Source organism: Artemia franciscana, chromosome 12, assembly GCF_032884065.1.
Source record: "Artemia franciscana chromosome 12, ASM3288406v1, whole genome shotgun sequence".
In the NCBI taxonomy this organism is placed as follows: domain Eukaryota; kingdom Metazoa; phylum Arthropoda; class Branchiopoda; order Anostraca; family Artemiidae; genus Artemia; species Artemia franciscana.
This window is the reverse complement of record NC_088874.1, coordinates 26,864,025-26,891,275: the sequence shown is the minus strand read 5'-3', so window position 1 is coordinate 26,891,275 and position 27,251 is coordinate 26,864,025. Positions and strand designations below refer to the sequence as shown.

Sequence of the window (27,251 nt, the reverse complement as noted above, 5' to 3'; positions counted from 1 at the left end):
CTTTTGACTCCTAAATCAATATTCTTCTTTTTTATACTTGGCTTTTGTGTTTTCAGTACAGCGCTAGCTTTCTGTAATCCTACAAACATAGGGAAATATCACTAGTTGATTTCGAACGAATACAAGTTGAAACAATAGGGAAAATCTTTTCAAGACAGTGGAAATCAATTCTCTGAATATTTCGGCCCTATGTCCAAGGGCCATCTTCAGCACAATACGAGAAAGAGAGAAAAAATATGAATATATAAATAAACTTATATTAAAATGTGAAAATTAAAACTAATAATGTTGAAAACTTTTTAAAACAGCTCTAGCATCCTTACTTCAACGAAGTTCAACCAGGACTCGTTGAATCACAGCTCCTGATACCGTTTGGCCAATTCGTTCGTTTCTTTTTACATGTCAATGTTTAGTAAGTTATAATCTCGTGTTTTTTCTTCTTTTTTTTTCTTTTCGTCGTAAGTACTAACGCCATTTACTTGGAATTTCTATTCTAAATTATGATTACTTGTATATATAATACTATTATATATACAATATATAATAGTTAAATAATATAATATTCAACGAGTCCTGGTTGAACTTCGTTGAAGTAAGGATGCTAGGGCTGTTTTAAAAAGTTTTCAACATTATTAGTTTTAATTTTCACATTTTAATATAAGTTTATTTATATATACATATTCTGTTTTCTCTCTCTTTCTCGTATTGTGCTGAAGACGGCCCTTGGACATGGGGCCGAAATATTCACAAAACTGATTTCCACTGTCTTGAAAAGATTTTCCCTATTGTTTCAACTTTATATTTGTTTGTTATGGAAAGGCAGTCTGGTCTTCGTCGCTATTTTCGACTAGCTGATTTATTTGCATTAGTTTTATTGATATATGTTAGATAGGCTGTGAGGCAGTATTCTTTTTACGCTTCAACATCGTTCTTTACTTCCCTCGGAAAAGCTTCGTTTTTTAAAATTAATCTCGTTTTTGATTAAAATTAATTTTAGAAATAACACTGCTATGACCTTTTTTATTTATACGGAAAAATTTCCATTCGTCTTAAGTTTTAATGTTGGTCCTTGGTTTCAGTTTAAAGTATTTTTTTTTATAGTTTCTAGTCACCTCCAATCTAGGGGAAATAAGACACCTCAACCCTTATTAAGGAGCTGAACAAAGAAGCCCTACAAGAATTGATGGATAAAATAGGTTTAGAGTGGAATAAAAATCCAAACAGTTTCGTTTCTATTTGTGAAAAAAAAAAATAGGAAGCAATAAATCTATAATTCTTTGTTAAAAAAATAAATAAATTTAGTAGCACTTATGAAAGTAGCTCCAGGAAAGTAGCTTCGACAATAAAGGGTTAGCTGAGCGGACAGGTTTGTATATAGACATATTTGCGGATAATTTTGCGAGCTCAACAGAAATGTGCTTTTAGGCTTAGAGATTTATTTGACCTATCGAAAAAGCCACTAATTACTCCAAAATAATGGAAATTAAAAAAAAATCATTTCTTGTGTAGGTTACAAATAGTAACTTATAATAATCATAACGCATCTGCAAACGAGACACGTCAGTAAGGCCATATCCAGGGGAAGCGTCAGGAGACTTGACCCCCCCCCCCTTGAAAGCTTTGTCCGACTGGCAAAAACTTAACAAAAATGCATATAAGCATATTTGCATTTTAATTTTTTGTAAGAACCCCCCTCCAAACAATACTCTCCCCCCTGAACAAAAATCCCGGATACGGCCTTGCACGAGAGCATACCCATTTATTACCCGTGAAACATAGTTGCAAGTGTAGCTACGGATCTGTGGCCTATGGGTCACTTCGCTGCAACACTCAACGGGCCTTGGCACCGAAGATCTAGTTTATTACTTTGAAAATGCTTAGCCATGTGGTACAAACAGTATTCTTTCTATTGTAAAAAATAAACCTGTTCTTGTTTTCATAAATAATGCAACAGCATTTTGGCAAGTTGTATTCATGTTTCAATATTTCCAGAAAAGGGAATTCCCACTTATCAACAAACCCAAATTCAAGATTTCCAGAGAGCAGAATAGTTTACAATCTGTTTAGAAGTTATGACAATGAAGTTTTTTGTAATATTTTTCTTGTTATTTATCAATTGTTTTAGTCAAATTGTTTTCAATGACGATAGTAACGAAATGATGGACTCAAATGAACAACAGCTTCCAAAACTTAGCCGGTAAGTGACATATAAGGTATAATGTCTTTTTTAATAAAGAAATTTAAGTCTCAGTATATGCGTGCTTAAATATGCCCAACGAAATGTTCTAGGTTTGTATTCGATGTGACTACTCTATTTTCAAACAGTTCGTGGTAACGAACTGTAGTAAGGAGCGACCCGGCTCAATAGTAAACGAAACTCTAAAAAACGGAACTTCGATGCTAAAAGATATATCAAAAGAATCGGATTTTTATGCTGATTTCAAATATATAAGTTTCATCAAGTTTAGTTATTGTCATCAAAAGTTACGAGCCTGAGAAAATTTGCCTTATTTTGGAAAATAGGGGGTAACACCCCCTAAAAGTCATAGGATCTTAACAAAAATTACACCATCGCATTCAGCGTATCAGAGAACCCTATAGAAAAAATTCCAAGGTCCAATCTACAAAAATGTGGAATTTCGTATTTTTTGCCAGAAGACAAATCACGGGTGCGTGTTTATTTGTTTTTTTTTCCCCAGGGGTCATCGTATCGACCAAGTGGTCCTAGAGTGTTGCAAGAGGGCTCATTCTAACGGAAATGAAAAGTTCTAGTGCCCTTTTTAAGTGACCAAAAAAATTGGAGGGCACCTAGGCCCCCTCCCACGCTCATTTTTTTCCCAAAGTCAACGAATCAAAATTTTGAGATAGCCATTTTGTTCCGCATAGTCGAAAACCATAATAACTATGTCTTTGGGGATGACTTACCCCCCACAGTCCCTGGGGGAGGGGCTGCAAGTTACAAACTTTGACCAATGTTTACATACAGTAATGGTTACTGGGAAGTATACCGACGTTATCAGGGGGATTTTTTTGGTTTGGGTGTGGGGTTCAGGGGAGGGGGCTATATGGGAGGATCTTTCCTTGGAGGAATATTTCATGGGGGAAGAGAAATTCAATGAAAAGGGCGCAGGACTTTCTAGCATTACTATAAAAAAAAACAATGAAAATATAAACATGAAAAAGTTTTTTCAATTGAAAGTAAGGAGAAGCACTAAAACTTAAAAAGGAACAGAGATTATTACGCATATGAGGGGTTCTAAAAATACTTTAGCATAAAGAGCGAGGTATTTAGGAGGAGATAAACACTTCACTCTTTATGCTAAAATTTTTTTAAATAATTTCAACTATTTATTCTACGGCCTTTCTGATTCAGGGGTCATTCTTAAAGAATTGGGATAAAACAAGATTTAGTGTGAAGAGCGAGGTATTAACGAGGGGACCAACCCCCTCACATATATAATCAAAAATACAAGAATATAAAAGTTTGTTACGTAAGTTAATTCTTAAGTTACGTATTTTTTTTTACTAATAAAAACGTTCGTTAAAAATAAAAGATCTAGTTGCCTTTTTAAGCAACCGAAAAATTGGAGGGCAACAAGACCTCCTTCCCCACCCCTTATTTCTCAAAATCGTCTGAACAAAACTAAGAGAAAGCCATTTAGCCAAAAAAAGAATTAATATGCAAATTTCATTTTAATAATTTATGTACGGAGAGCCAAAATCAGTCATGCATTAATTAAAAAACTTTCAGAAATTAAATAAATAAAACAAGTTTTTTTAAATGAAAGTAAGGAGCGACATTAAAACTTAAAACGAACAGAAATTACTCCGTATATGAAAGGGGCTTTTCCTCCTCGACACCCCGCTCCTTGCGCTAAAGTTTGATTCTTTCTCGCAACTCTACTTTTTAAAACAATAAAAAACTTTAGCGTAAGGAGCGGGGTGTCGAGGAGGAAAAGCCCCTTTCATATACGGAGTAATTTCTGTTCGTTTTAAGTTTTAATGTCGCTCCTTACTTTCATTTAAAAAAACTTGTTTTATTTTATTTAATTTATTGAGGAGCTAAGTCCCGAGCATAATAAATCAATCGAGTTGCCTAGTGGTCAGTGCTTCAACTTTTGAGGTTTAAACAATAAACTTGAACTTTCTTGCTACCCCTGAAGTCAAAATTTTGAACTTGAACTTGAAGTTTCATGTTTTTTGTTTTTTTAATCTGAAGAGACAAAATATAGTATCTGGCTTGTGTAAGCATAAGTATAATATGACTTAACTTTCGTTCAGTGGCTATTAGATAGAATCCCAGAAATAGTAATCAAACAATCTAAATATTATAACTCAATCCGATTAAATAATCCCATCGATACAAAACTGAAAATTACAGAGCTCTTTTTAAGGATCAAAAATAATTGGAAGGCAACCATCGCCATCTCCCCTGATGTTCCCTTTTTCTGGGCCCGAAGCACTCCTGTAATCCCCGAACCAACCCTCCACTGGAATAGTCACTCACGATGGAAAAAAGTCCAAAAATGTACGTCCAGAAAGGAGGGGAGAGAGTAATTAACCCGCACAACCACAAGAACAAAAGGCCCAAACTAGGCAAATGGTTCTTTATTCACTCCTTTTTTTTCCTTTTTTTTTTATGTGTGTTTGCTGTTGCATTGGTGATTTCTCTTTTCGTTATATACATTTTAATTTATGATGTGGAGACGTGCAAATGACGTTTTGCAACATATTTAATGAATAAATTATTTATGTTGTGTGTTCAATGTATTCTCTAGCCGATTTTTTGTTTTGAATTTTAGTTTTAACCATTTTGTGTTTTGATGTTAATTTTTTTTTGTCTTCTCAGGTTATTGGCCAGTTTTCGTTTTCTGTTATTTTTTTTTTCTGACTCTGAAATACAAGAGCTAAGAGCTCAAATGGCACTCGTGACGAAGCGAGAAGAGCTAAGAGCCAAGAGATCATATGGTATGAGCTCCAACAAAATTCTATGAATCAATAGATTGATTTAAAAAGGAAAATAAGAGGCTTAATGCCGGTCAGGATTTAAAATAAGAGCTCTGAGTCACGATGTCCTTCTAAATATCAAAATTCATTAAGATCCGATCACCCACTCGTAAGTTATAAATGCCTATTTTTTTCTAATTTTAACTCTCCCTTTAGCCCCCCAGATGGTCGAATCTGGGAAAACGACTTTATCAAGTCAAATTGTGCAGCTCCCTGACACGCCTATCAATTTTCATCGTCCTAGCACGTCCAGAAGCACCAAACTCGCCAAATCACTGAACCCCTCCCCCCACCTCCCCCAAAGAGAGCGAATCCAGTACGATTCTGTCAATCACGTATCAAGGACATTTGTTTATTCTATCCACCAAGCTTCACCCCGATTCCTACACTCCAAGTGTTTTTCCAAGATTTCCCCCTCCAACTCCCCCCAATGTCGAACGATCTGGTCGGGATTTGAAATAAGAGCTCTGAGACATGAATTCTTTCTAAAAATCAAATTTCATTAAGATCCGATCATATATTCGTAAGATAAAAATACCCCAATTTTCACGTTTTCCAAGAATTCCGGTTTCTCCCTCCAACTCCCCCCAACGTCACAGGATCTGGTCGGAATTTAAATGAGAACTTTAAAGCACAAGATCCTTCTAAATATCAAATTTCATTAAGATCTGGTCACCCTTTCGTAAGTTACAAATACCTCAATTTTCAAAGTTACCCCCCTCCAATTCCACCAAAGAGAGCAGATCCGGTTCGGTTATGTCAGTCACGTATCTTAGACAGGTTTTTATTCTTCCCATCCAGTTTCATCCTGATCTCACCGCTTTAAGTAATTTCTAAGATTTCCGGTCCCCCCCCCCCAACTGCCCCCCCAATTACGCTTGATCCGGTTGAGATTTAAAATAAGAGATCTGAGTTACGAGGTCCTTCTAAATATGAAGTTTCATGAAGATCCAATCACTCCTTTGTAAGTTAAAAATACGTAATTTTTTCTTATTTTTCAGAATTAACCCCCACCCCAATAAATCGAATCCGTTCCAATTATGTAAATCACGTATGTAAGACTTCTGCTTGTTTTTTCCACCCAGTTTCATCCCGATCCCTCCAATCTAAACGTTTACCATGATTTTAAGTTCCCCCACCCCAAACTTCCCCCAACGTCACCAGATCCAGTCAGGATTTAAAATAAGGGCTTTGAGACACGATATCCTTTTAAATATCAAATTTCATTGAGATCCGATAACCCGTTCGTAAGTTAAAAATACCTCATTTTTTTCTAATTTTTCAGAAATACCCCCCCCCCCCAACTATCCCAAAGAGAGCGGATCCGTTCCGTTTATGTCAATCATGTATCCAGGACTTGACCTTATTTTTCTCACCAAGTTTCATCCCGATCCCTCCACTCTAAGTGTTTTCCAAGTTTTAGGTTTCTCCCTCCCAACTCCCCAACCAATGTCACCGGATCCGGTAGGGATTTAAAATAAGAGCTCTAAGACACGATATCCTTCTAAACATCAAATTTCATTGAGATCAGATCACCCGTTCGTAAGTTAAAAATACCTCATTTTTTCTAATTTTTCAGAATTACCCTCCCCCCCCAACTACCCCAAAGAGAGCGGATCCGTTCCGATTATGCCAATCATGTATCTGGGACTTGTGCTTATTTTCCCATCAAGTTTCATCCCGATCCTTCCACTCTAAATGTTTTCCAAGATTTTAGGTTTCCTCCCTCCAACTCCCCCCAATGTCATCAGATCCGGTCGGGATTTAAAATAAGAGCTCTGAGACAGAATATCATTCCAAACATCAAATTTCATTAAGATCCCATCACCCATTCATAAGTGAAAAATACTTCATTTTTTCTATTTTTTCCGAATTAACCGGCCCCCCACTCCCCCCCCCCCAGATGGTCAAATGGATGGTCAAATGGATGGGAAAACGACTATTTCTAATTTAAGCTGGTTCCGTCCCTGATACGCCTGCCAAATTTCATCGTCCTAGCTTACCTGGAAGTGCCTAAAGTAGCAAAACCGGGACCGACAGACCGACAGACAGACAGACCGACAGAATTGGCGATTGCTATATGTTACTTGGTTAATACCAATTGCCATAAAAATCAATACCCAAGCCTAGATATTTTGGGCTCCAAAACTAATATAAATCGGGAATTAGTTTCTCTCGAAACTTTAAAATGCAGTTTTTTTTGCCAGAAATGAATTTTTTTACTAGCAAATTTTCTTTTTCCACGAACAAATGTAAGTGCAAGTTGAATTTATAAGGGTTCGTGTGTAGAATCACGTAAAATTTGAATCGTATCTAGGAAGTTATGGGTTCTCCGGCGAGGTTACTTACATGTACGTCTCCAATCATCATTTTTCAAACAGCACGGATCCAATATGTCAAACCCAGTTAGTAGATGCAATCGAAGAAAGACATTACATTTTGGCATATAATCAAGACATTTATCTCATAGTAACGAAAACGTTTCCGACCATACAATCAACACAACGAGGATCTTTCTCCTTTCTTACCATGATTAAATAATAAAAAACAAGTTTTTTGAAATGAAAGTAAGGAGCAACATTAACACTTAAAACGAACAGAAATTACTCCGTATATGAAAGGGGCTTTTCCTCCTCAACGCCTCGCTCTTTACGCTAAAGTTTGGCTCTTTCTCTTAACTCTATTTTTAAAACAGTAAGAAACTTTAGCGTAAAGAGCGGGGCGTTGAGGAGGAAAAGCCCAATTCATATACGGATTAATTTCTGTTCGTTTTATGTTTTAATGTTGCTCCTTACTTTCATTTAAAAAACTTGTTTTTTTCTGTTTAGTTTCTGGACGTTTTTGAATTAATGCATGTTTTGATCTTGGCTCTCCGCACATAAATAATTAAAACAAAATTTTCATATTAATTAATTGCAATTAATCGGAAGATATTGAGAAAAAAGGAGCAAGGGAGGAGGCCTAGTTGCCCTCCAAGTTTTTGATTACTTAAAAAAGCAACTAGAACTTTTAATTTTTTACAAACTTTTCATTGGTAAAAAATATACGTAACTTACGAATATACATAACTTACATAACGAACTTCTATATTCGTATGTTTTTATTGCGTATATGAGGGGGTTCAACCCTCGTCGATACCTCGCTCTTTACACTAAAGCTTAGATTTTGTCCCAATTCCTTAAGAATGACCTCTGAATCAAAAAGGCCATAGAATAAATAGTTGAAATTACTAAAAATACTTTAGCGTAAAGATTGAGATATAACGAGGAGGTAAACCTCTCATGTGCGTAATAATTTTTGTTCGTTTTAAGTTTTAATGCTGCTACTTACTTTCAGTAGAAAAACACTTATCATATTTATTTTTTCATTGTTTTTTCAAATAGTGCTAGAAAATCCTGCGCCCCCTTCATTGAAATTCTCTTCCCCCATGAGAAGTTCTCCATGGAAATATCCTCCCACGTAACCCCCCCTCAACTCTCCCCCCTAAACCAAAAACATCCCCCTGAAAACGTCTGTACACTTCCTAGTAACCATTACTATATGTAAACACAGGTCAAAGTTTGTAACTTACACCCCCTCCTTCGGGGACTGCGGGGGAGTAAGTCGTCCTTAAAGACATAGTTATTAGTTCCGACTATAGTGAATAAAATGGCTATCTCAGAATTTTGATCCGCTGACTTTTGGGAAAAAATGAGCGTGGGAGGGGGCCTGGGTGCCCTCCAATTTTTTTGGTCACTTAAAAGGGCAATAGAACTTTTAATTTTCATTAGAATGAGCCCTCTCGCAACATTCTAGGACAACTCAGACGATACGATCGCCCCTGGGAAAAAACAGCAACAAAAAAACAAACAAACAACCAAATGAACACGCATCCGTGATCTGTCTTCTGGCAAAAAATGTGAAATTCCACATTTTTGTAGATAAGAGCTTGAAAATTCTACAATAAGGTTCTCTGATACGCTGAATCTGATGGTGTGATTTTGTATGTTAAGATTCTATGACTTTTAGGGGGTGTTTCCCCCTACTTTCTAAAATGAGGCAAATTTTCTCAGGCTCGTAACTTTTGATGAGTATAACTGATCTTGATGAAACTTATATATTTAAAATCAGCATTAAAATGCGATTCTTTTGATGTAACTATTAGTAACAAAATTCCATTGTTTAGAGTTTCGGTTACTATTGAGCCGGGTCGCTCCCTACTACAGTTCGTTACCACGAACTGTTTGAAAACAATTAATAAAAAGGTACTCTATGATATAGCGATCATACTTAGTTCTTGATCTGTAAAACTGGTTTTGTGTCCAACCGAAATAATCAGCTTAGCCTTTTCACTATATAGTTAGTTAGGGTTAGGGGTTAGGTATTTAACATAATGCGTTCTGGGAGGCCTGCTTTCCATAATTTTCTGTTGAAGTTTCCATAATTTTGTTACTAAATTATTACATTTCCATCTTATTTTTGTTTATTTTTCCATATGATTAACCTAACTTCACTTCCTGAGTGTAGTTACTCAGGTTAAAAAGTGTGGTCGCTATAACATGCAAGAGCCAATAAAAAATATGTTTGATAACAATTCTTTGAAATCGGTTGAGATGGAGAGCTATGACCCTCCCCTAATTTTCAAAAATTGTCAGAAAAAACAGCTCTCTAAGACTCAATCAGGTTTACCATAAAGCTCTGCCAAAGAAACTCAAGTCATATTAAACATGGGCTCGACTCTACGCTGCTTTTTATGCAACTGTTTTTCAAATTTTAGGTAACTATTTTTCCAGGAGGATCGTTTGGACTAAATAAGGGAGACAGACCCCCCCCCCTAAATCCCCATCTGCTGGAGTATAAACACTTGAATGACCGGGACGAATCCTATCCCTAGGTACGTTCATAGTCTAAGGGGGCGGAAGGGGGTATCCGATGTCAAAAAATGATTTATGTAACATAAAATATTGCATAAGACTAGGCTTATTTCTGTCATATAATTCATAAAACATTCAAAGTTCATCAACTGTAATTTGCAGAATCCTTTACTGTAGAATACGGGGATGCTACCCATTTTTAGTGCTCAGGGGTTGGGCTACCGGATGAAAAAAGAGCAGGAATATGAAAATTTAGATTGGATGGAACAGTCCATAGAGGCCCTCCATTTATGGGTCTTTCGGAAAAGTGCACGGAGAAGTATTGTTCTATAGCAACTATCAGTTGGAATGGCTTATGGTAATTAATAGTTTAAAAAAAGAGCGCAGGAAACCGGTACTTTTTCAACTCAACAAAGATATGTTGGGAACAAAAAAAGCCAGCACCGTAGATAGTAGAGCTTCTTCAGTTATTAAAATTAGGAAGAGATTAAAACACTAGTGCCATAAGATGGATATTCACAATAAAATTTGAATCACTTGGCAACACTGGTGGTTTTTCTCATTGAAACTCATTAGAATTTCTTGGCTTAGGTCATTAATACCATAACTTCAAACAAAGAAGAAAAGAGAATCCCCCACAGGAGACAGCGAATTCGCTCTCAAAGACTAATGACAGTACAATAGTACTAAATCTTACGTATATGAGATGTGTTGCCTCTCCTCGATAGCTCGCTCTTACGCTAAAGTTTCTTTTTTAACTTTCAAAAGAGGTTATTATTCTAATTATACCAATCCTACCCTTGTTTTCGAAAATACTTGAAAAAATTGTTATGTTACTTGAAAAAATTGTTTCAAATTATTGAAAGTATTGTTTCAAATACTTGAAACCTTATGAAAACGGGGATGTTAAGTGAAAACCAGTTTGGCTTTAGGAAAGGTCACTCGACGTCGGATTCCGTGCATTCCCTCTGTGATACTGTAAATAAATGCTTTGAACGTTGTGAAATCCCTTTGACTTTTTTGTCGATTTTTAGAAAAGCATTCGATACAGTGGATTTTAATATTCTACTCAAACGTCTACAATCCCTTGAAGTTCGTGGTAAATATTTAAAGAGGTTTCATAGTTTTCTAAGTGGTAGATCTATTCAAGTTGTATTAATTGATGTGTTTTCTTCTCCTTTTCAAGTGAAGTGTGGTGTACCTCAGGGGTCTGTTTTGGGACCACTTCTGTACCTTGTGTATGTTGTTCAATGCGTTTCTACTTACCTGAGTGTTGTATTACGACTTTTGCAGATGATACTGCTTTAACTGTGTCTACTAGATCTGTCGATGATTTGTTGTTGAAAGTAAATAGGGTACTAAAGGCATTTTTTGTGTTTACAAGTTTGAACCTTTTGTCAGTGAATGTTAATAAAACTAATTTTATGATTTATAGGAGAGTTGGTAAACCTCCATGTGTTTATAAAAAGATATTTTTTAACGGTAGGCCTTTGTCATAGGTGCATGAAGTGCGTTATTTGGGATTCCAGCTTGATTGTAATCTATCTTGGAAGAGACATAGTGATCTTGTTGCATCTAAAGTTGCTAGAGGTTTGGGAATTTTGCGTAGATTAAAGCACGTTTTACAATTATCAGTTCTTTTATTATTATATAACACCATTGTTGCGCCTTATATTTCTTATGGTTGTGTCCTTTGGTCTAGTAATTTCTATGCAAATTTTAAAAGAGTGCAGATCCTACAAAGTAAAACACTACGTCTTCTTGGTAATTATGTAGAAAATGTTAATGATACTGCGTCATGTTTTAAAAAATTACGAGTGGTTAACATTGGTCAGATTCGAGATTATCAAGCTGCTGTTTTTGCGTATGGATGTTGCAATGATGTATGTCCTCCAGTTTTTACCAGTTTTTATGGCACTTGGTAATAACCAAGTGACATATAGCAATCGCAAATTCTGTCGGTCTGTCTGTCGGTCCCGGTTTTGCTACTTTAGGCACTTCCAGGTAAGCTAGGACGATGAAATTTCGCAAGCGTATCAAGGACCGGACCAGATTAAATTAGAAATAGTCGTTTTCCCGATTTGACCATCTGGGGGGGGGAGTGGGGGCCGGTTAATTCGGAAAAAATAGAAAAAAATAAGTATTTTTAACTTATGAGCGGGTGATGGGATCTTAATGAAATTTGATGTTTGGAGTGATATTATGTCTCAGAGCTCTTATTTTAAATCCCGACCGGATCTGATGACATTGGGGGGAGTTGGAGGGGAGAAACCTAAAATCTTGGAAAACACTTAAAATGGAGGGATCCGGATGAAACTTGATGGAAATAATACGCACAAGTCCAAGATACATGATTGACATAATCTGAACGGATCCACTCTCTTTGGGGAAGTTGGGGGGGGGGGATAATTCTGAAAAATTAGAAAAATGAGGTATTTTTAACTTACGAACGGGTGATCAGATCTCAATGAAATTTGGTGTATAGAAGATTATCGTGTCTTAGAGCTCTTATTTTAAATCCCGACCGGATCTGGTGACATTGGGGGGGATTTGGGAGGGGGAAACCTAAAACTTGGGAAAACACTTATAGTGGAGGGATCGGGATGAAACTTGGTGGGAAAAATAAACACAAGTCCTATATACATGATTGACATAACAGAACGGATCCGCTCCCTTTGGGGTAGTTGGGGGGGGGGGTTATTTCTGAAAAATTAGAAAAAATTAGGTATTTTTAACTTACGAACGGGTGATCGGATCTCAATGAAATTTGATATTTAGAAGGATATCGTGTCTCAGAGCTCTTATTTTAAATCCCGACCGGATCTGGTGACAATGGTGGGGGGGGAGTTGGGAGGGGGAAACCTAAAACTTGGAAAACACTTAGAGTGGAGGGATCGGGATGATACTTGGTGGGGAAAATAAGCACAAGTCCTAGATACATGATTGGCATAACCGGAACGGATCCGCTCTCTTTGGGGTAGTTGGGCGAGGGGTTAATTCTAAAAAATTAGAAAAAATGAGGTACTTTTAACTTAGGAACGGGTGATTGGATCTCAATGAAATTTGACATTTAGAAGGATATCGTGTCTCAAAGCTCTTATCTTAAATCCTGACCGGATCTGGTGACATTGGGGGAAGTTTGGGGTGGGGGAACTTAAAATCATGGAAAACGCTTAGATTGGAGGGATCGGGATGAAACTTGGTGAGAAAAATAAACAGAAGCCTTACATACGTGATTTACATATTTGGAACGGATCCGCTCTATTGGGGAGGGGGGGTTAATTCTGAAAAATAAGAAAAATTACGTTTTTTAACTTACGAAGGAATTATCGGATCTTCATGAAACTTCATATTTAGAAGGACCTTGTAACTCAGATCTCTTATTTTAAATCTCAACCGGATCAAGCGTAATTGGGGGGGGGGGGCAGTTGGGGGACCGGAAATCTTAGAAAATACTTAAGCGGTGAGATCAGGATGAAACTGGATGGAAAGAATAGAAACCTGTTTAAAATACGTGACTGACATAACCGGACCGGATCTGCTCTCTATGGTGGAATGGGTGGGGGGGGGGTTGGTAATTTTGAAAATTGAGGTATTTGTAACTTACGAAAGGGTGACCAGCTCTTAATGAAATTTGATATTTAGAAGAATCTTGTGCTTTAAAGTTCTAGTTTAAATTCCGACCAGATCCTGTGACATTGGGGGGAGTTGGAGGGGGAAATCGGAATTCTTGGAAAACGTGAAAATTGGGGTATTTTTATCTTACGAATAGATGATCGGATCTTAATGAAATTTGATTTTAGAAGGAATTCATGTCTAAGAGCTCTTATTTCAAATCCCGACCAGATCTTTTGACATTGGGGGGAGTTGGAGGGGGAAATCTTGGAAAAACACTTGGAGTGGAAGAATCGGAATGAAGCTTGGTGGATAGAATAAACAAATGTCCTTGATACGTGATTGGCCGATCGTACTGGATTCACTCTCTTTGGGGGAGTTGGGGGGAGGGGTTCAGTGATTTGGCGAGTTTGGTGCTTCTGGACGTGCTAGGACGATGAAAATTGGTAGGCGTGTCAGGGAGCTGCACAATTTGACTTGATAAAGTCGTTTTCCCAGATTCGACCAACTGGGCGGCTAAAGGGAGAGGAAAAATTAGTAAAAATTAGGTATTTATAACTTACGAGTGGGTGATCGGATCTTAATGAATTTTGATATTTAGAAGTACATCGTGACTCAGAGCTCTTATTTTAAATCCTGACCGGCATTAAGCCTCTTATTTTTCCTTTTTAAATCAATCTATTGATTCATAGAATTTTGTTAGAGCTCATACCATATGATCTCTTGGCTCTTAGCTCTTCTCGCCTCGTCACAAGTGCCATATGAGCTCTTAGCTCTTGTTTTCGAGTAAATCATTCACTCCATGGGTATCAGACTAGAGAGGCAGATAATTTTATTGTTGAGTACCGAGACACCACACGTGCAGCTTCCAGAATTCGGTATCCAGAATTTCATATCCCAGCTGGCATTAGGGAGGCGGAACATATTGGGTCATTTAAAGTAAAATTAAAAAACATTTATTGGGAGTGGGGAGTAATTTTTTTAATATATATATATATATATATATATATATATATATATATATATATATATATATTATATATATATATATATATATATATATATAGTATTATGGTATAAGGGGTAATTGAGTGAGAGTGTTTTTGTCCTTCTTTAATATTTGTTTTTTTAATTAATTAGGTTGAGAACTAGAGGATTGCAACAGTCCAACATCAGGCTGTTTGACCCTTCCCCCGGCGGTTGTGTGTATTTATAGTTTTTGTAATTTAGTAGTTGATAAAGAGTTCATTCATTCAATTTTTTTTTAATTAAACAGCCTTTGTGATTCAGGAATCATTCTAAGCAACTGGAACAAAAATCAAACTTAGGTAATTGTAAGGTATTATTAGTTTAAAAAAATTAATGTGCAAATTAAGTTTTAATTATTCCTGTTCATTGAGCCAAACTCGAAACCTGCATTAATTAAAAAAAAACGTTCAGAAATTAAAAAAAAAGTATTTTTTTAACTGAAAGTAAGGAGTGACATTAAAAATTAAAACGAACAAAAATTATTTCGTATAACAAAGGGACGGTCCCCTCCTCAACACCCCGCTCTTTACGCTAAAATTTTTGTTGTTTTATAAAGCAGAGTTGTGAGAAAGAGTCTAATTTTAGCGTAAAGAGCGGGGTAATGAGGAGAGGACAGCCCCTTTCATATACGGAATAATTTCTGTTCGTTTTAACTTTTAATGTCACTCTTTACTTTCAGTTAAAGAAACTTCTTTTTTTAAATTTAATTCACTCTCCAAGACTAGTGGCAGTACAATAGTACTCACTAGAATCAAAAAGCAAAGCAGCTATACTGCATAGGCGATACGATTACAAACTCTGAATGGCTAGGTTAATAAAAGACTAAAGATGGCAGTGACTTTGTCTTTTGGGGTTTGACAAAGAGTCTCCAAGCTTACAATCTTTTCAGTGACATTGGTTAAAATTACGACTACCTTCCCTGCACACGCAGAAAAATGGAAAATTCCCCTTCCAACATTAGTCAGAAGTAATACCAAGAAATAAATTTCTTAGCCTAGCTCCTCTCTGAACAAATAAAATATCAGCAATATGTACTTGTCAAAAATTGAAAAAACATTATTTTAGCGGAGTGCTACTATTTCTCGCCTTGACTGCATGTATGATTTTTCTTGCTTTAGCTGTCACTCTCTTACAGGCGGATAGAAAGGTCAACTGAAAAAAGCAGAGCAACAAAGAAAAGAAGAAGACTAACTCCGACAAATGAACATTTGACTACTAAGGCTTCAAGAGCATATACAAAAGAAGCGACAACTATAAACCGAATCGTAAATAAAAGACAAAACTGTCCATCAAGTGCAACGTACTTTCCAGGCTTGCCCAAATGCTTTGACTATTTCACCCAGGGACCTTGTCTTAACGGAAAATGGGTAGTTTTGAACGAAACAACTAGTAAGTAAATTTACTCGACAAAAAGGGCTTTCGACACTATCTATCTGCGTGGAGATTAGCATTCAGGACGCTTTATAAGAAAAAAAAACAACTACTAAGGCCAACAGACACAATGAAGACGTAATAATACATAGCAACGTGTATTAAATTGAAAATCATAAGAAAAAGTAAAAAGAGTTATTGCTAAAAAAATGAAATGTAATTGGTATATTCGGGTTGAATTATAGCCACATTTGTGATAAAATCAAAACTACTCAAAACTATACTAATAGCGTGCCCTGCTTGCAACTTTTTGAGTTGAGTAATGGTCAATTCTCAAGAGTCTACTTATGATTAATTAGAATAAACATTTAAAGTTTTTCTTTTCAAACTAGAAAAGATCAAAGCTTTGCACAGCACTTTTTCTACCTATATGATGAATATGGTAAACGATAGAAAGACGTAGTATTAGTAGAGGAATGCTTGAGAATAAATTAGAATGGCTATAGGCCTTGCAACCCATTTCTTGTCATTTCAATTTTCTGCTTTTGTAATGTAGGTGTAAATTTAAAATCAAGAAAAATGCACAACACTCGTAAATCTTGTGCGACTTGGGTATTATAAAAATTTTTAGGCACGCGATATTGGTATTCTAAAAACGCTATATATACTGCTGTAAATCAATACCCACCCTACTTCTTTACTACGGTAACGGCTCACATAGCCCAATCTCCAAATGTAGGTGTATTTCCAGACTCTATACATCATATAAAACTGACGCCAGATTATTCAGCTTTTTTTTTATTATTTTATAATTAAAACACAGAGAACGGTAATTTTTATAATTTTTTAAATAATTGAAATACAAATGACGGTGATTTTTGTGATTTTTATAATTAAAACACAGAGGACGGTGATTTTTGGCGATTCTTTTATAGTTAAAACTCTTTTATAGTTAAATGAAGGAGATTTTTACAATTTTATAATAATTTAAACACAGAGGACGGTGATTTTTCCGATTTTCTATAATTAAAACACAGAGGATGGTGATTTTTCAGATTTTTTTTTGTAATTAAAACACAGAGGACTGTGATTTTTACGATTTTTTCTATGATTAAAACACAGAGGACGGTGATTTTTGCGTTTATTTTTATAATTATAACACAGAGAACGATGATATTTGCAATTTTTTCTATAATTATAACACAGAAGACAAGAGAAAAAATTATGACTAAAAGACGTTTAGATCCTTCAACTACTTTATATTTCACATGGGTATATATCAGGCTTTAAAAGGCGAAGCTGCTTAAATCTGCTCTAGTGTGAAAATGGCTAACATGTGTTTAACAAAAAAAAGGGTTAGGTTACAAGTATACTTTATGAAAGTACAACCAATGAAACTAAAGCACAATTTTCGCTGCTGTATATTAGGAAATTAACGTCCCTGTTTTTCCGTGGTTAAATGCTCAAACAGAACAGTTCCCACAAAAATTTATACCATGCCCACACAATGTTCACCGCAAGTCGAACAAGTCCGAAGATATCGAAACTCTCAGGAGAGTGGCAACTTGAATTTACACTCATATTGATTTCTTAAAAATATACCTAAATTCTAAGCAACATAATTGCAAGCATTGTGACTCAAAAAATCAATTTACCAAAAGATTCGGACATTCCCATACAGGCACGTGCGCAGGATTTTTTTTCGGGGGGGGGGCAAAACCTTCGAAACAGCAGATATAAACTAGCACTTTTTTATTCAGTAATGCAAAAAGCACGTATATTGGAAAATACAGATTAACTTGAATCTGTATTATTGTAGCGGATGGGGGAAGAAGACTGAAGCCTCAAAAGTACATTTTAGGCTCAGGTTATGTTCATAGCGATTTAAAACCAGTGATTAGTCTTTTATATCCCACTGAAAGGAAAATTTTAGGGTTAGTGCAATATGGGTGCTGCGGGGGGTAGTTCTTCTATTGCAAAAACGTAGATTTTAATGAAAAATGATAATAAAAAAATGATAATAAAACGTTTCCAAAATTGGTCCATTAAAAGCTGTACTTTATCCTGAAAAGGGGGGATAAACGCCCTAATATCAAGGATAATTCTATTTTGCTGTGGAAAGCAAACTCTCTTTACAAAAAAAAAAAAAAAAAAAAAAAATAACAGTACAATTGCTAATTACTTCAAAGAGGGTAAAAATATAGACAGAAAATGGGTTAATAATTGGGCAGTGACTTGACCGTATAATTGCATGCTGTAAAATCCCCCGAAAAAGGCTTCAAACATATATCTAGATTCTAGAATCACATGATTTTAGATCCCAACAAATTGGACCCGACACCAAAAGTAATTTTAGATACGAGGTGTCGAACTCAAGTGGTTAACATTTAACATATCAGTTCCTTTTATAATTAGGCAAATAACAAATTGCCTTCGTCCGGCAAAGTAAGCTTAAAACTTTAAAGGAAGAAGAACAATATTTGCTTTAAATAACGCATCATCATTTTGTGTTAACAGCTTCTCAAGGCTGAAAGCACACTTCAGAATTTTTAAAATCACCTTTATTTTATGATTTTTACGTCGGTATACAACAATTACTTAGCATAATCTTAAAATATTCTGAAAACCATAAATAGTAGTTTCGTGTGGAGAGGAGCCAAAAAAAATATATTTTTAACTCCCTTACTTGAAACAAAAAAACCTCACCTTATGCTTGTATTTCCGTTGTAGGGTTAAAACAAAATTTACTCTATTCCCTGAATATTTTTTTTTAATCATTAGGACGATTTAAAATTATGTCGTTCATTTGTAGAATCAATTAAGCTCAATAGGTCTACTTACAAATGGACAAAAAAAAAAAAAAAACGGACGAACTGTTTGACTGTTCTTTCTACATACCCCATTTTCCCATATTGAACTTTTTTTGATAAACCCTTTTTTGCAGCAGATATTAGATTTTTCCCACGAAATTGCTATACCAGAAGAAAGTAGTTCATGTTTCAAAAGAAAGGAAAATAAAATTTAAACAATCAATGTGGGATCTTCAGTTTACATTAAGACTATGTTCTTTCCACTAAATTGTATTTAATCAGCTATAAGAGTTTCTCAGCGACTTACACTTCTACTAGGGTCTTCTTTTCCTCTAGTGTTCCCTGGCCCACCTTTTTTTCCCAATGAATTTGTATCAGTTACCATTTTCAAATTACCCTATAGAATTTCCACCAATCAATCAATTTGCTCGATCAACAGATTCACAACAAAAAACACTTTAACTTAGTCTCCCCCGTAAGGCTCTATGGCAAGGAAAAAACAATGAAGAAACAAATACAAAAAAAAATTGCAAGGATTCCCATTTTAAGAGACTCAAGACAAGAGAATTAAATACTATTGTCCCTCTAAAAAAAAATCCCAAAACCAAAAGCTAGGCAGAGGACTATATCATAAATTAAAGTTATTTCAAATTGTATATTTGAAACCAAGCCCCGAGATTTGATGATGCTATTCCAATCGTCATTTATCAATTCCAATATTTCCTTTTTTCTTCTTTATGTTGATTTACATATTCTACACGGCCTTCATCTTTGAACTCTAGTCTTTTCTGGAATTATGCTTCTCCCCATCTTTTCTTTCCCTTTAAAACACTTTAATTTTTTCAAGCTGCTTAAGTCAAAGCAATCTATTAGTTTTCCCCAAATTTTATGGGGAGAGGGGCTTACCTGGTCTAATCGGCACTTCCAATGCTGTATAATGGAAATCAGAAATATAAAATATAAGGCAATGTCATTCAGCCAGGAGGGCGGGCGGACGGCTGGAGCCCTCCCACTTATGGGCACCCATGTCTAGTAGAAACTGAACAAACGAACTTCAAATCTTGCCATACTGAAAATTGTATTTCTCATAGTAATTTTTTTTTTTTTTTTAAGAAAATTACTGAAAATTGTATTTCTATTTTTATTTTATTTATTAAATTTTTATTTTATATAAAATTTTTAATTTAATTTTTGTTTTTATATTTAGTAAATTTTATTTTTATTTTTTTTTTAGATACCGGTAGTTGTAAGCCATATCCATCGGAATGCAACGCCGAGTCATCCAAAAAGCCAGAAAAATGTGCTAAAGCATTGTATCTTCTGCAGAATACAACTCATCCATGCGAAGAAGAAGACGGGAAAACGTTTGCGTTTCTTGAAACTGGGGTAGTTATTTGTGTATGTAAAACTGGATTTCTCTATTGGGAAAAAACTGATTCTTGTTATACAGCCTATCAGAAAGAACCATGCAACGACGACCACTTCTTCGTTGTAGAAGACGGTGGAAAGTATGAAGAAACGCGTGAAACAATAAATACTACAGAACGAAACGATGAGAATTCGGCTAAAATATCACAAAATCAAAATCCAACCTTAAATAAAACAAGAAACATGGATGAAATAGACAACACATATTTTAGTAATATTGGCAGTCGAAGAGTTTCGATCGAGCATCAAGTTGCAAATGCAACTCTTACAAATGATGATCAAGAGAAGTCCAGAAACAATACAACTCAATCAGAACACATCCCATTAAGACAGAGGAATATGGATGAAATAGACAACTCATATTTCAGTTATTTGGGAAGCAGAAAACTCAAGATCTCAGAACAAGGTAGGGAAAATGGTGATTTTTCAGCACAACCGACAAATTCAGGAAATAAGGTGAAAAGTAAGGAAGGAGAAACTATAATAACACAGATAAAAAACAGTAAAATCAGAAAAGGAGCAGGAAAAGAAGTTGGCCACGATGAGACAACCATAAAAAATATTGAAACAGTAGAATCGTCAAATGAAAGAGTTAAAAAGAAAACTGAGCTCCAAGACCAAAAGCAAGAGCTGCCAAAAATACCAATTAGAGCCAGAAATATGGATGAAATTGACAATCTATACTTCAGCTTTATTGGAACCAGAAAATTTCCCGTCAAAGGATTACAAAATAAGCAGATGGATAGGAATACAAATCAGAACAAAATAAATAATAAAGACACAATAGCTGAAGGAGGATATAGAGGTACAGCTCAAGATAAAATCAATACAGAAAATGTATCAAATGAAACAAAAACAATTCTAAGCCCTACAATGAGACCTTCTTTAAGGAACATGGATGAAATAGATAATACATATTTAAGCTATATAGGTACCTATAAGCAGTCATTATCGAATAATACACTAAACGTCACTACTGATACAGTTTACGACAAAGATATTCCTAGTATAGCTATGAATAACGACTACAGAAATAAAGGTACATATCATGCTCTGCGGGGAGTATGTTTGCCAAACAAATGTAGGGACGGCTTTCTCCTGATTGATCTGGAAATGTTGGGGAAAAGTACACATTCTAACATACAGGTAGAAAGTATGGTATTTTTCGATGAACAGGGATCAGATGCAAATAACTTAGTTTGTGACACTATTGGAAGTACACGATTTTGCAAGCAGGGGTATGTACTTGAGATAGACCCTATAAACCTGACTCCATCATGTTTAGCAGCAGATTTATCGGAGAGAGCCATCTTTGATTCAGTTGGGCTGCTTCAATGCCCGGAAGGATACAGGAGAAGTCCGATGGGGAGTTGTATTAAAGTGCGGAGGTTCTTAGGCTGAATCTTCAGTTATTTTTGCCTTCAAAGCGGAATTTGAAATTATATCAATTGTAATCAATTATGTATTAGTTATCCACTTTTCTTTCTTTCTTTTTTAATAATAAAAGATAGCAAAGCAATATGAAGGAGACTTAAATTCCATAACAAGCTTGTATGTCTGTGGATTTTACAGCAGTTGCTGCTTTTGAAAAAAAAAATATAACCTTAAAACAATAGAGAAAGGAATTTAAGATTTAGTCCCCTTCCCCTTATCATCCGATTAAACTCTCAGCACTCCAAATCAGTTTTGATCATCCTACTTTACTGGAAGCAGAGCCTATCTAACGGCTGGCTAAGAAAAAAAGACCGTGGTGTGTCATGAGGAATGTTCACTTCAGGTAAGTAAAATAAAAAAAACATATTTATTTACCTGAAAATAAAAAGTAACATTACAACTTAAAATGAACAGTAATTATTACGTGTATGACGGGGTCCTCTCTAGTCAATACCTTTCTGTTTACGCTAAAGCTCGATTTTTCTTCTGATGCTTTAAGAATGACCCCTGAATCACAAAGCCCGTTTAATTAGAATAAATAGCTCTTTTGAAGTACTAAAAAAACTTTAGCGTAAAGAGCAAGCTAATGACTAGGGGGCGAACCCCCTCATATACGTAATAATTTCTGATTGCTTTAAGTTTTAATGTTGCTCCTTTCTTTCAGTTGAAAAATCTTGCTGTCTTATTAAATTTCTGGTCGTTTTTTAAATAATACCGGAAAATCCGATACCCCCTTCATAGAAATGGCTCTTCCCCGTGAAATCTTTCTCCATGGAAAGATCCTCCCACGTACCCAATCCCCATACATCCCCCATAAATATAACCCCAGAAAATGTATGTATACTTCCCAATACCAATGCTGTAAACAATGGGCAAAGTTTATAACTTGTAGCCCTTCCCCCTGGGACTGTGAGAGATAAAGTCATCCTCAAAGACATAGTTATTAGATTATTCGACTATGTTGAACAAAACGGCTATCGAAAATTTTTGATAGGGTGGCTTTGGAAAAAATTAGCATGGGAAGGAGTTTCCTACCAATTTTTCCGTCACATAAAAACGGCACTATAGCTTTTAGTTCTCCTCCGAATGAGGCCTCTTACGATATTCTAGGACCGTTAGGTCGATAAGATAACCCCTGAAAAAAAGACAAGAACCTAAGAGCTCATATGGCACTTGTAACAAGAGATCGGATCCGGTCCGTTTATGTCAATCACGCATCTAGAACTTGTGCTTATTTTCGAACTCGCAAAAACACTAGAAATCCTCCCAACTTCCCCAAAGAGATCGGATCTTGTCCGGTTATGTCAATCACGTATCTAAAACTTGTGCTTGTTCTTCACAACAAGTTTCATCCTGATCTCTCCACTCTAAGCGTTTTCCAAGATTTCCGGTTTCCAAGATTTCTGTTTCCACCCTCCATCCCCCAATGTTCCCAAATCCGATCCGAACTGAAAATGGAGCATCTGAAACATGACATCTTTCTATATATCAAGTTTCATTAAGGTCCGATCACCCGTTCGCGAGATAAACGCACCTCAATTTACACGGTTTCCCCTCCCTTCAGCCGCCCCCCCCCCCCCAAGATGGTCGAATCGGAAACGACTGTCATCAAGTCAAATTGTGCAGGTCTCTTAAAGGAGGCCATACAACATTTTTCACAATAAGAGTTTTTTTAAACACAGCAAATTCATTTCACGAATATGTAGTTTTTTCATCAGCAAATTTTTTCCTTTCTTAACCCAAGTAAGCCACCAACACCCTGCCGTACTTCCTAACCTAAAAAAAAATCGTTTCCTAAAAGAACTGTACCGCAGATCCACTCAGGTCCAACCCTTAGAATGCAAAAACTTGAAAGCTTAGTAGAAATCGTTGTTAGAAAAACATCATTACCGAACTTCTTTTCTTAATGTCTATTTAAGACATTAAGAAAGAAGCTGACAAAATTTTAAAGTTCAGTTCAGAATCGCTAAGGTACTGCAAAAATATTTACAGTGCCTGAGCAATAATTATAATGTTTTAATTCAAACTAGAAAACTACCAGAAAATTTTCTAATTAGTTTTTTTTGTTAGATACAATCTACTCGCTAGATGATTAAGTTTACAGATTTGAACGCAACCATATAATGTCAGTAGAAAGGACAAAACCGAAAATTTGCGATTATTACAAATTACGTCTCTTTGTGCACAGAGGCACAAAGAGACAAAAACACGTACAAACAAAGAGTCAGACACAAAAACCCACAAAGACAGACACGGGGACAAGCAAACATCCACTCAGACATATAGGCACAGTGAGAGAGGGACAAGCAAACAGCCGCTCAGACACACAGACACAGACAGAGAGAGACAAAAACACCTACAAACACAGACAGAGTTAGACACACAAACATACAAACACGGACAATGAAGCAAGCAAAACGGCTCATACACACAGGCAGAGAGAAAAAGAGAGAGAGAGAGAAAAAAAGAGAGGGAGGGAGACAAAATACAGATTCAAATTCAAACACACAAAGATAGACATGGAGACAAGCAAACATTCGCTCAGGCACATAGGCACACGGGAGAGAGAGAGAGAGAGAGAGATGGAGATAGAGAGATTTGTTTATAATAATATGGTGGGGGGGCTTCGCGCCTTCCCCCCAAGCCCCCCCGCGCGCGTAAGTCGTTACGCGCCATATAAGTTACGCGCCATTGTAGTTGTGTCCCTGTGTCCCACCTGTGATATATATATATATATATATATATATATATATATATATATATATATATATATATATATATATATATATATATATATATATATATATGTATTTAACTACGTAAAACTTGCAAATATACAACATTCTTCGCTGTCCCATTGTCTGTACATATAAAAAGATTGTCAGGTTTACCGACTCTTGAACCTGCAATATATAATTACCCATGGGAAAAACAATCCGTATTCAGATCTATACCTCATTATTCTAATGATTGCCCTTGAGCTTTGTTGACGGTGATTGCTAATCAAACATTCCCTGTGTCCCCATTGTCATTTATATACCCCCCCCCCTGTGCCCGCCGGCGTCCCCGTTGTAGTTGTGTCCCAGTCGTCATTTATAGTCGACAAACACGTCCCAGTCGTCATTTGTGTCCCGGTGTCCCAGTCTGTAATTTCTATTTGAGTGTCCCCGGTCGTCATTTATATTCCCTGTGTCCCGGTCTGTATATACATTCGTTTTTAAATTGGTATATGATGAAATAATTTTTTTATTTTTTTATTTTTAGTTTTATTTTTGGTTTTTACCTTTTTTTTAGCTGTTTTAGTTTTTTTCTCTTTTCTTTTTAGTTTTTTTGTAGTTTTAACCTTTTTTAGTTTTTTTTTTTTAATTTTTTTTAGTTTTCTTTTTCTCCTTTATTTTTCAGTTTTTTTTACTTTTTTAAGTTTTTTTTCTTTTTAAGTTTTTTTTAGTGTTTTTTTATTCGTTTTTAGTTTTTCTTTCTTTTTAGTTTTTTTTGTAGTATTTACCCTTTTTTAGTTTTTAGTTTTGAAGTTTTTACCTTTTTTTAGTTTTTTTTCTTTTTTAGTTTTTTACCCTTTTTAGTTTTTTTAGTTTATTAGCTTTTTTAGTTTTTTTTAGTATTTTCTTTTTAGTTTTTTTGTAGTTTTTACCTTTTTTATTTTTTTTTCTTCTTTTGTATTCAAGGTTCGAACCTGGAACCTCCCGGACCTACAACCCGAAACATAACGCTCTACCAAATCAGCTACTTCGGCTTGAATACATTCGTTTTTGAATTGGTATATGATGAAATAATTCAGACGTCATACGCGGACTTATAATGACGTCACTCGACAGACAGACAGACAGACAGACAACTTATTTTTATTTATATAGATAAAAAAAGGAAAAAATATAAAAAAAGAAAAACCTAAGAAAATAAAAAAAGAAAAAAAAGAAAAAAACGAAAAAAGAAAAAATAACAAAACAAAACAAAAAACTAAAAAAGAAACAAACAAACTAAAAAGAAATACAAAAAAAAACTAAAAAAGAAATACTATAAAATATATATATATATATATATATATATATATATATATATATATATATATATATATATATATATATATATATATAAATATATATATATATATATATATATATATATATATATATATATATATATATATATATATATATATATATATATATATATTTAGTTTTCTAATGAGCCCTCTCGCTAACGAGCCATACGAGCTCATATGGCACTTGTGACGAGGTCGACAGAGCCAAGAGCCAAGAGCTTATATGGTATGAGCTCTAGCAAAATTATAAGAATCAACATATTGCTTTATAAGGAAAATCAGAGGCTTAATGCCGGTCGGGATTTAAAATAAGAGCTCTGAGTCACGAGGTCCTTCTAAATATCAAAATTCATTAAGATCCGAAGACCCACTCGTAAGTTAAAAATACCTCAATTTTTCAGACTTTTCCTCTCCCTTCAGCCCCTTAGATGGTCGAATCGGAGAAAACGACTTTATCAAGTCAATTTGTGCAGCTCCCTGATACGCCGTCCAGAAGCACCAAACTCACCAAAGCACTGAACCCCACCACCTAAGTCCCCCAAAGAGAGCGGATCCAGTCTGGTTACGTCAATCACATATCTGCGACATTGATAAGCGTTTTCCAAGATTTCCGGTTTTCCCCTACAACTCCCCTCAATGTCAACAGATCTGGTCGGTATTTGAAATAAGAGCTCTGAGACACGAGTTCCTTCTAAATATCAAATTTCATTAAGATCCGGTCACCCTTTCTTAAGTTAAAAATACCTCTATTTTTCTAATTTTTCCAAATTAACAAACCCCAGCTCCCCCAAAGAGAACGGATCGGTACCAATATGTCAATCTCGTAACTATAACTTGTGCTTATTCTTCCCATGAAGTTTCATCCCGATCTCTCCACTCCAAGCGTTTTCCAAGATTTCCGGTTTCCAAGATTGTTTCCCCCCTCCAGCCCTCTATGTCCCCGGATCCGATTTGAATTGAAAACGGAGCATCTTAGACATAAGATTCTTCTATATATCAAGTTTCATTAAGATCCGATCAACCATTCGTAAGATACCTCGATTTTCACGTTTTCCAAGAATTCCAGTTTCCCCCTCCAGCTCCCTTCAATGTCACCGGATCTGGTCGGGATTTAAAATGAGAGTTCTAAAGCACAAGATCCTTCTAGATATCAAATTTCATTGAGATCTGATCACCCGTTCGATAGTTACAAATACCTTATTTTTCTAATTTTTCCGAATTACTCTCCCCCCCCCCACCCAAACTCCACCAAAGAGAGCGGATCCGGTCCGGTTATGTCAGTAAGCTATCTTGGACTTGTGCTTATTCTTTCCACCAAGTTTCATCCTGATCTCTCCGCTTTAAGAGTTTTCCAAGATTTCCGTGTCCCCCCCGCTAATGACACTGGATCCGGTCTGGATTTAAAATAAGAGATCTGAGTTTCGAAGTTCTTCTAAATATGAAGTTTCATTAAGATACGATCACTCTTTCTTAACTCAAAAATACCTCATTTTTTCTATTTTTCTTAGAATTAACCCTCACTCCCAACTCCCCCAGAGAGAGCAGATCCGTTCCGATTATGTCAATCCCGTATCTAGGACTTGTGCTTATTTTTCCCACCAAGTTTCATCCCGATCCCTCCACTCTAAGCGTTTTCCAAGATTT

General features: G+C 35.6%; 2 protein-coding genes across 3 annotated transcripts in view; one reads left to right on the top strand and one right to left on the bottom strand.

Moving 5' to 3' along the window:
* LOC136033931 (notchless protein homolog 1-like) overlaps positions 1-27,251 on the bottom strand; it is a 135,845-nt gene that overhangs the window by 72,653 nt on the left and 35,941 nt on the right. The gene's annotated exons all lie outside the window — the stretch shown is intronic.
* On the top strand, positions 2,009-21,638 carry LOC136033930 (uncharacterized). Its single transcript, XM_065714945.1, has 3 exons — positions 2,009-2,197; positions 15,640-15,893; positions 19,920-21,638. Exons 1-3 carry the CDS (start codon positions 2,073-2,075, stop codon positions 21,512-21,514), a joined length of 1,974 nt encoding a protein of 657 aa, XP_065571017.1. The 5' UTR covers positions 2,009-2,072; the 3' UTR covers positions 21,515-21,638.

Excerpts from the sequence above, each read along its gene's own strand:
- LOC136033930 (XM_065714945.1), top strand. The coding sequence starts at position 2,073 with ATGACAATGAAGTTTTTTGTAATATTTTTCTTGTTATTTATCAATTGT. Across the intron at positions 2,198-15,639 it reads CAGCTTCCAAAACTTAGCCG|GCGGATAGAAAGGTCAACTG; the intron begins GTAAGTGACATA and ends ACTCTCTTACAG. Across the intron at positions 15,894-19,919 it reads AGTTTTGAACGAAACAACTA|ATACCGGTAGTTGTAAGCCA; the intron begins GTAAGTAAATTT and ends TTTTTTTTTTAG.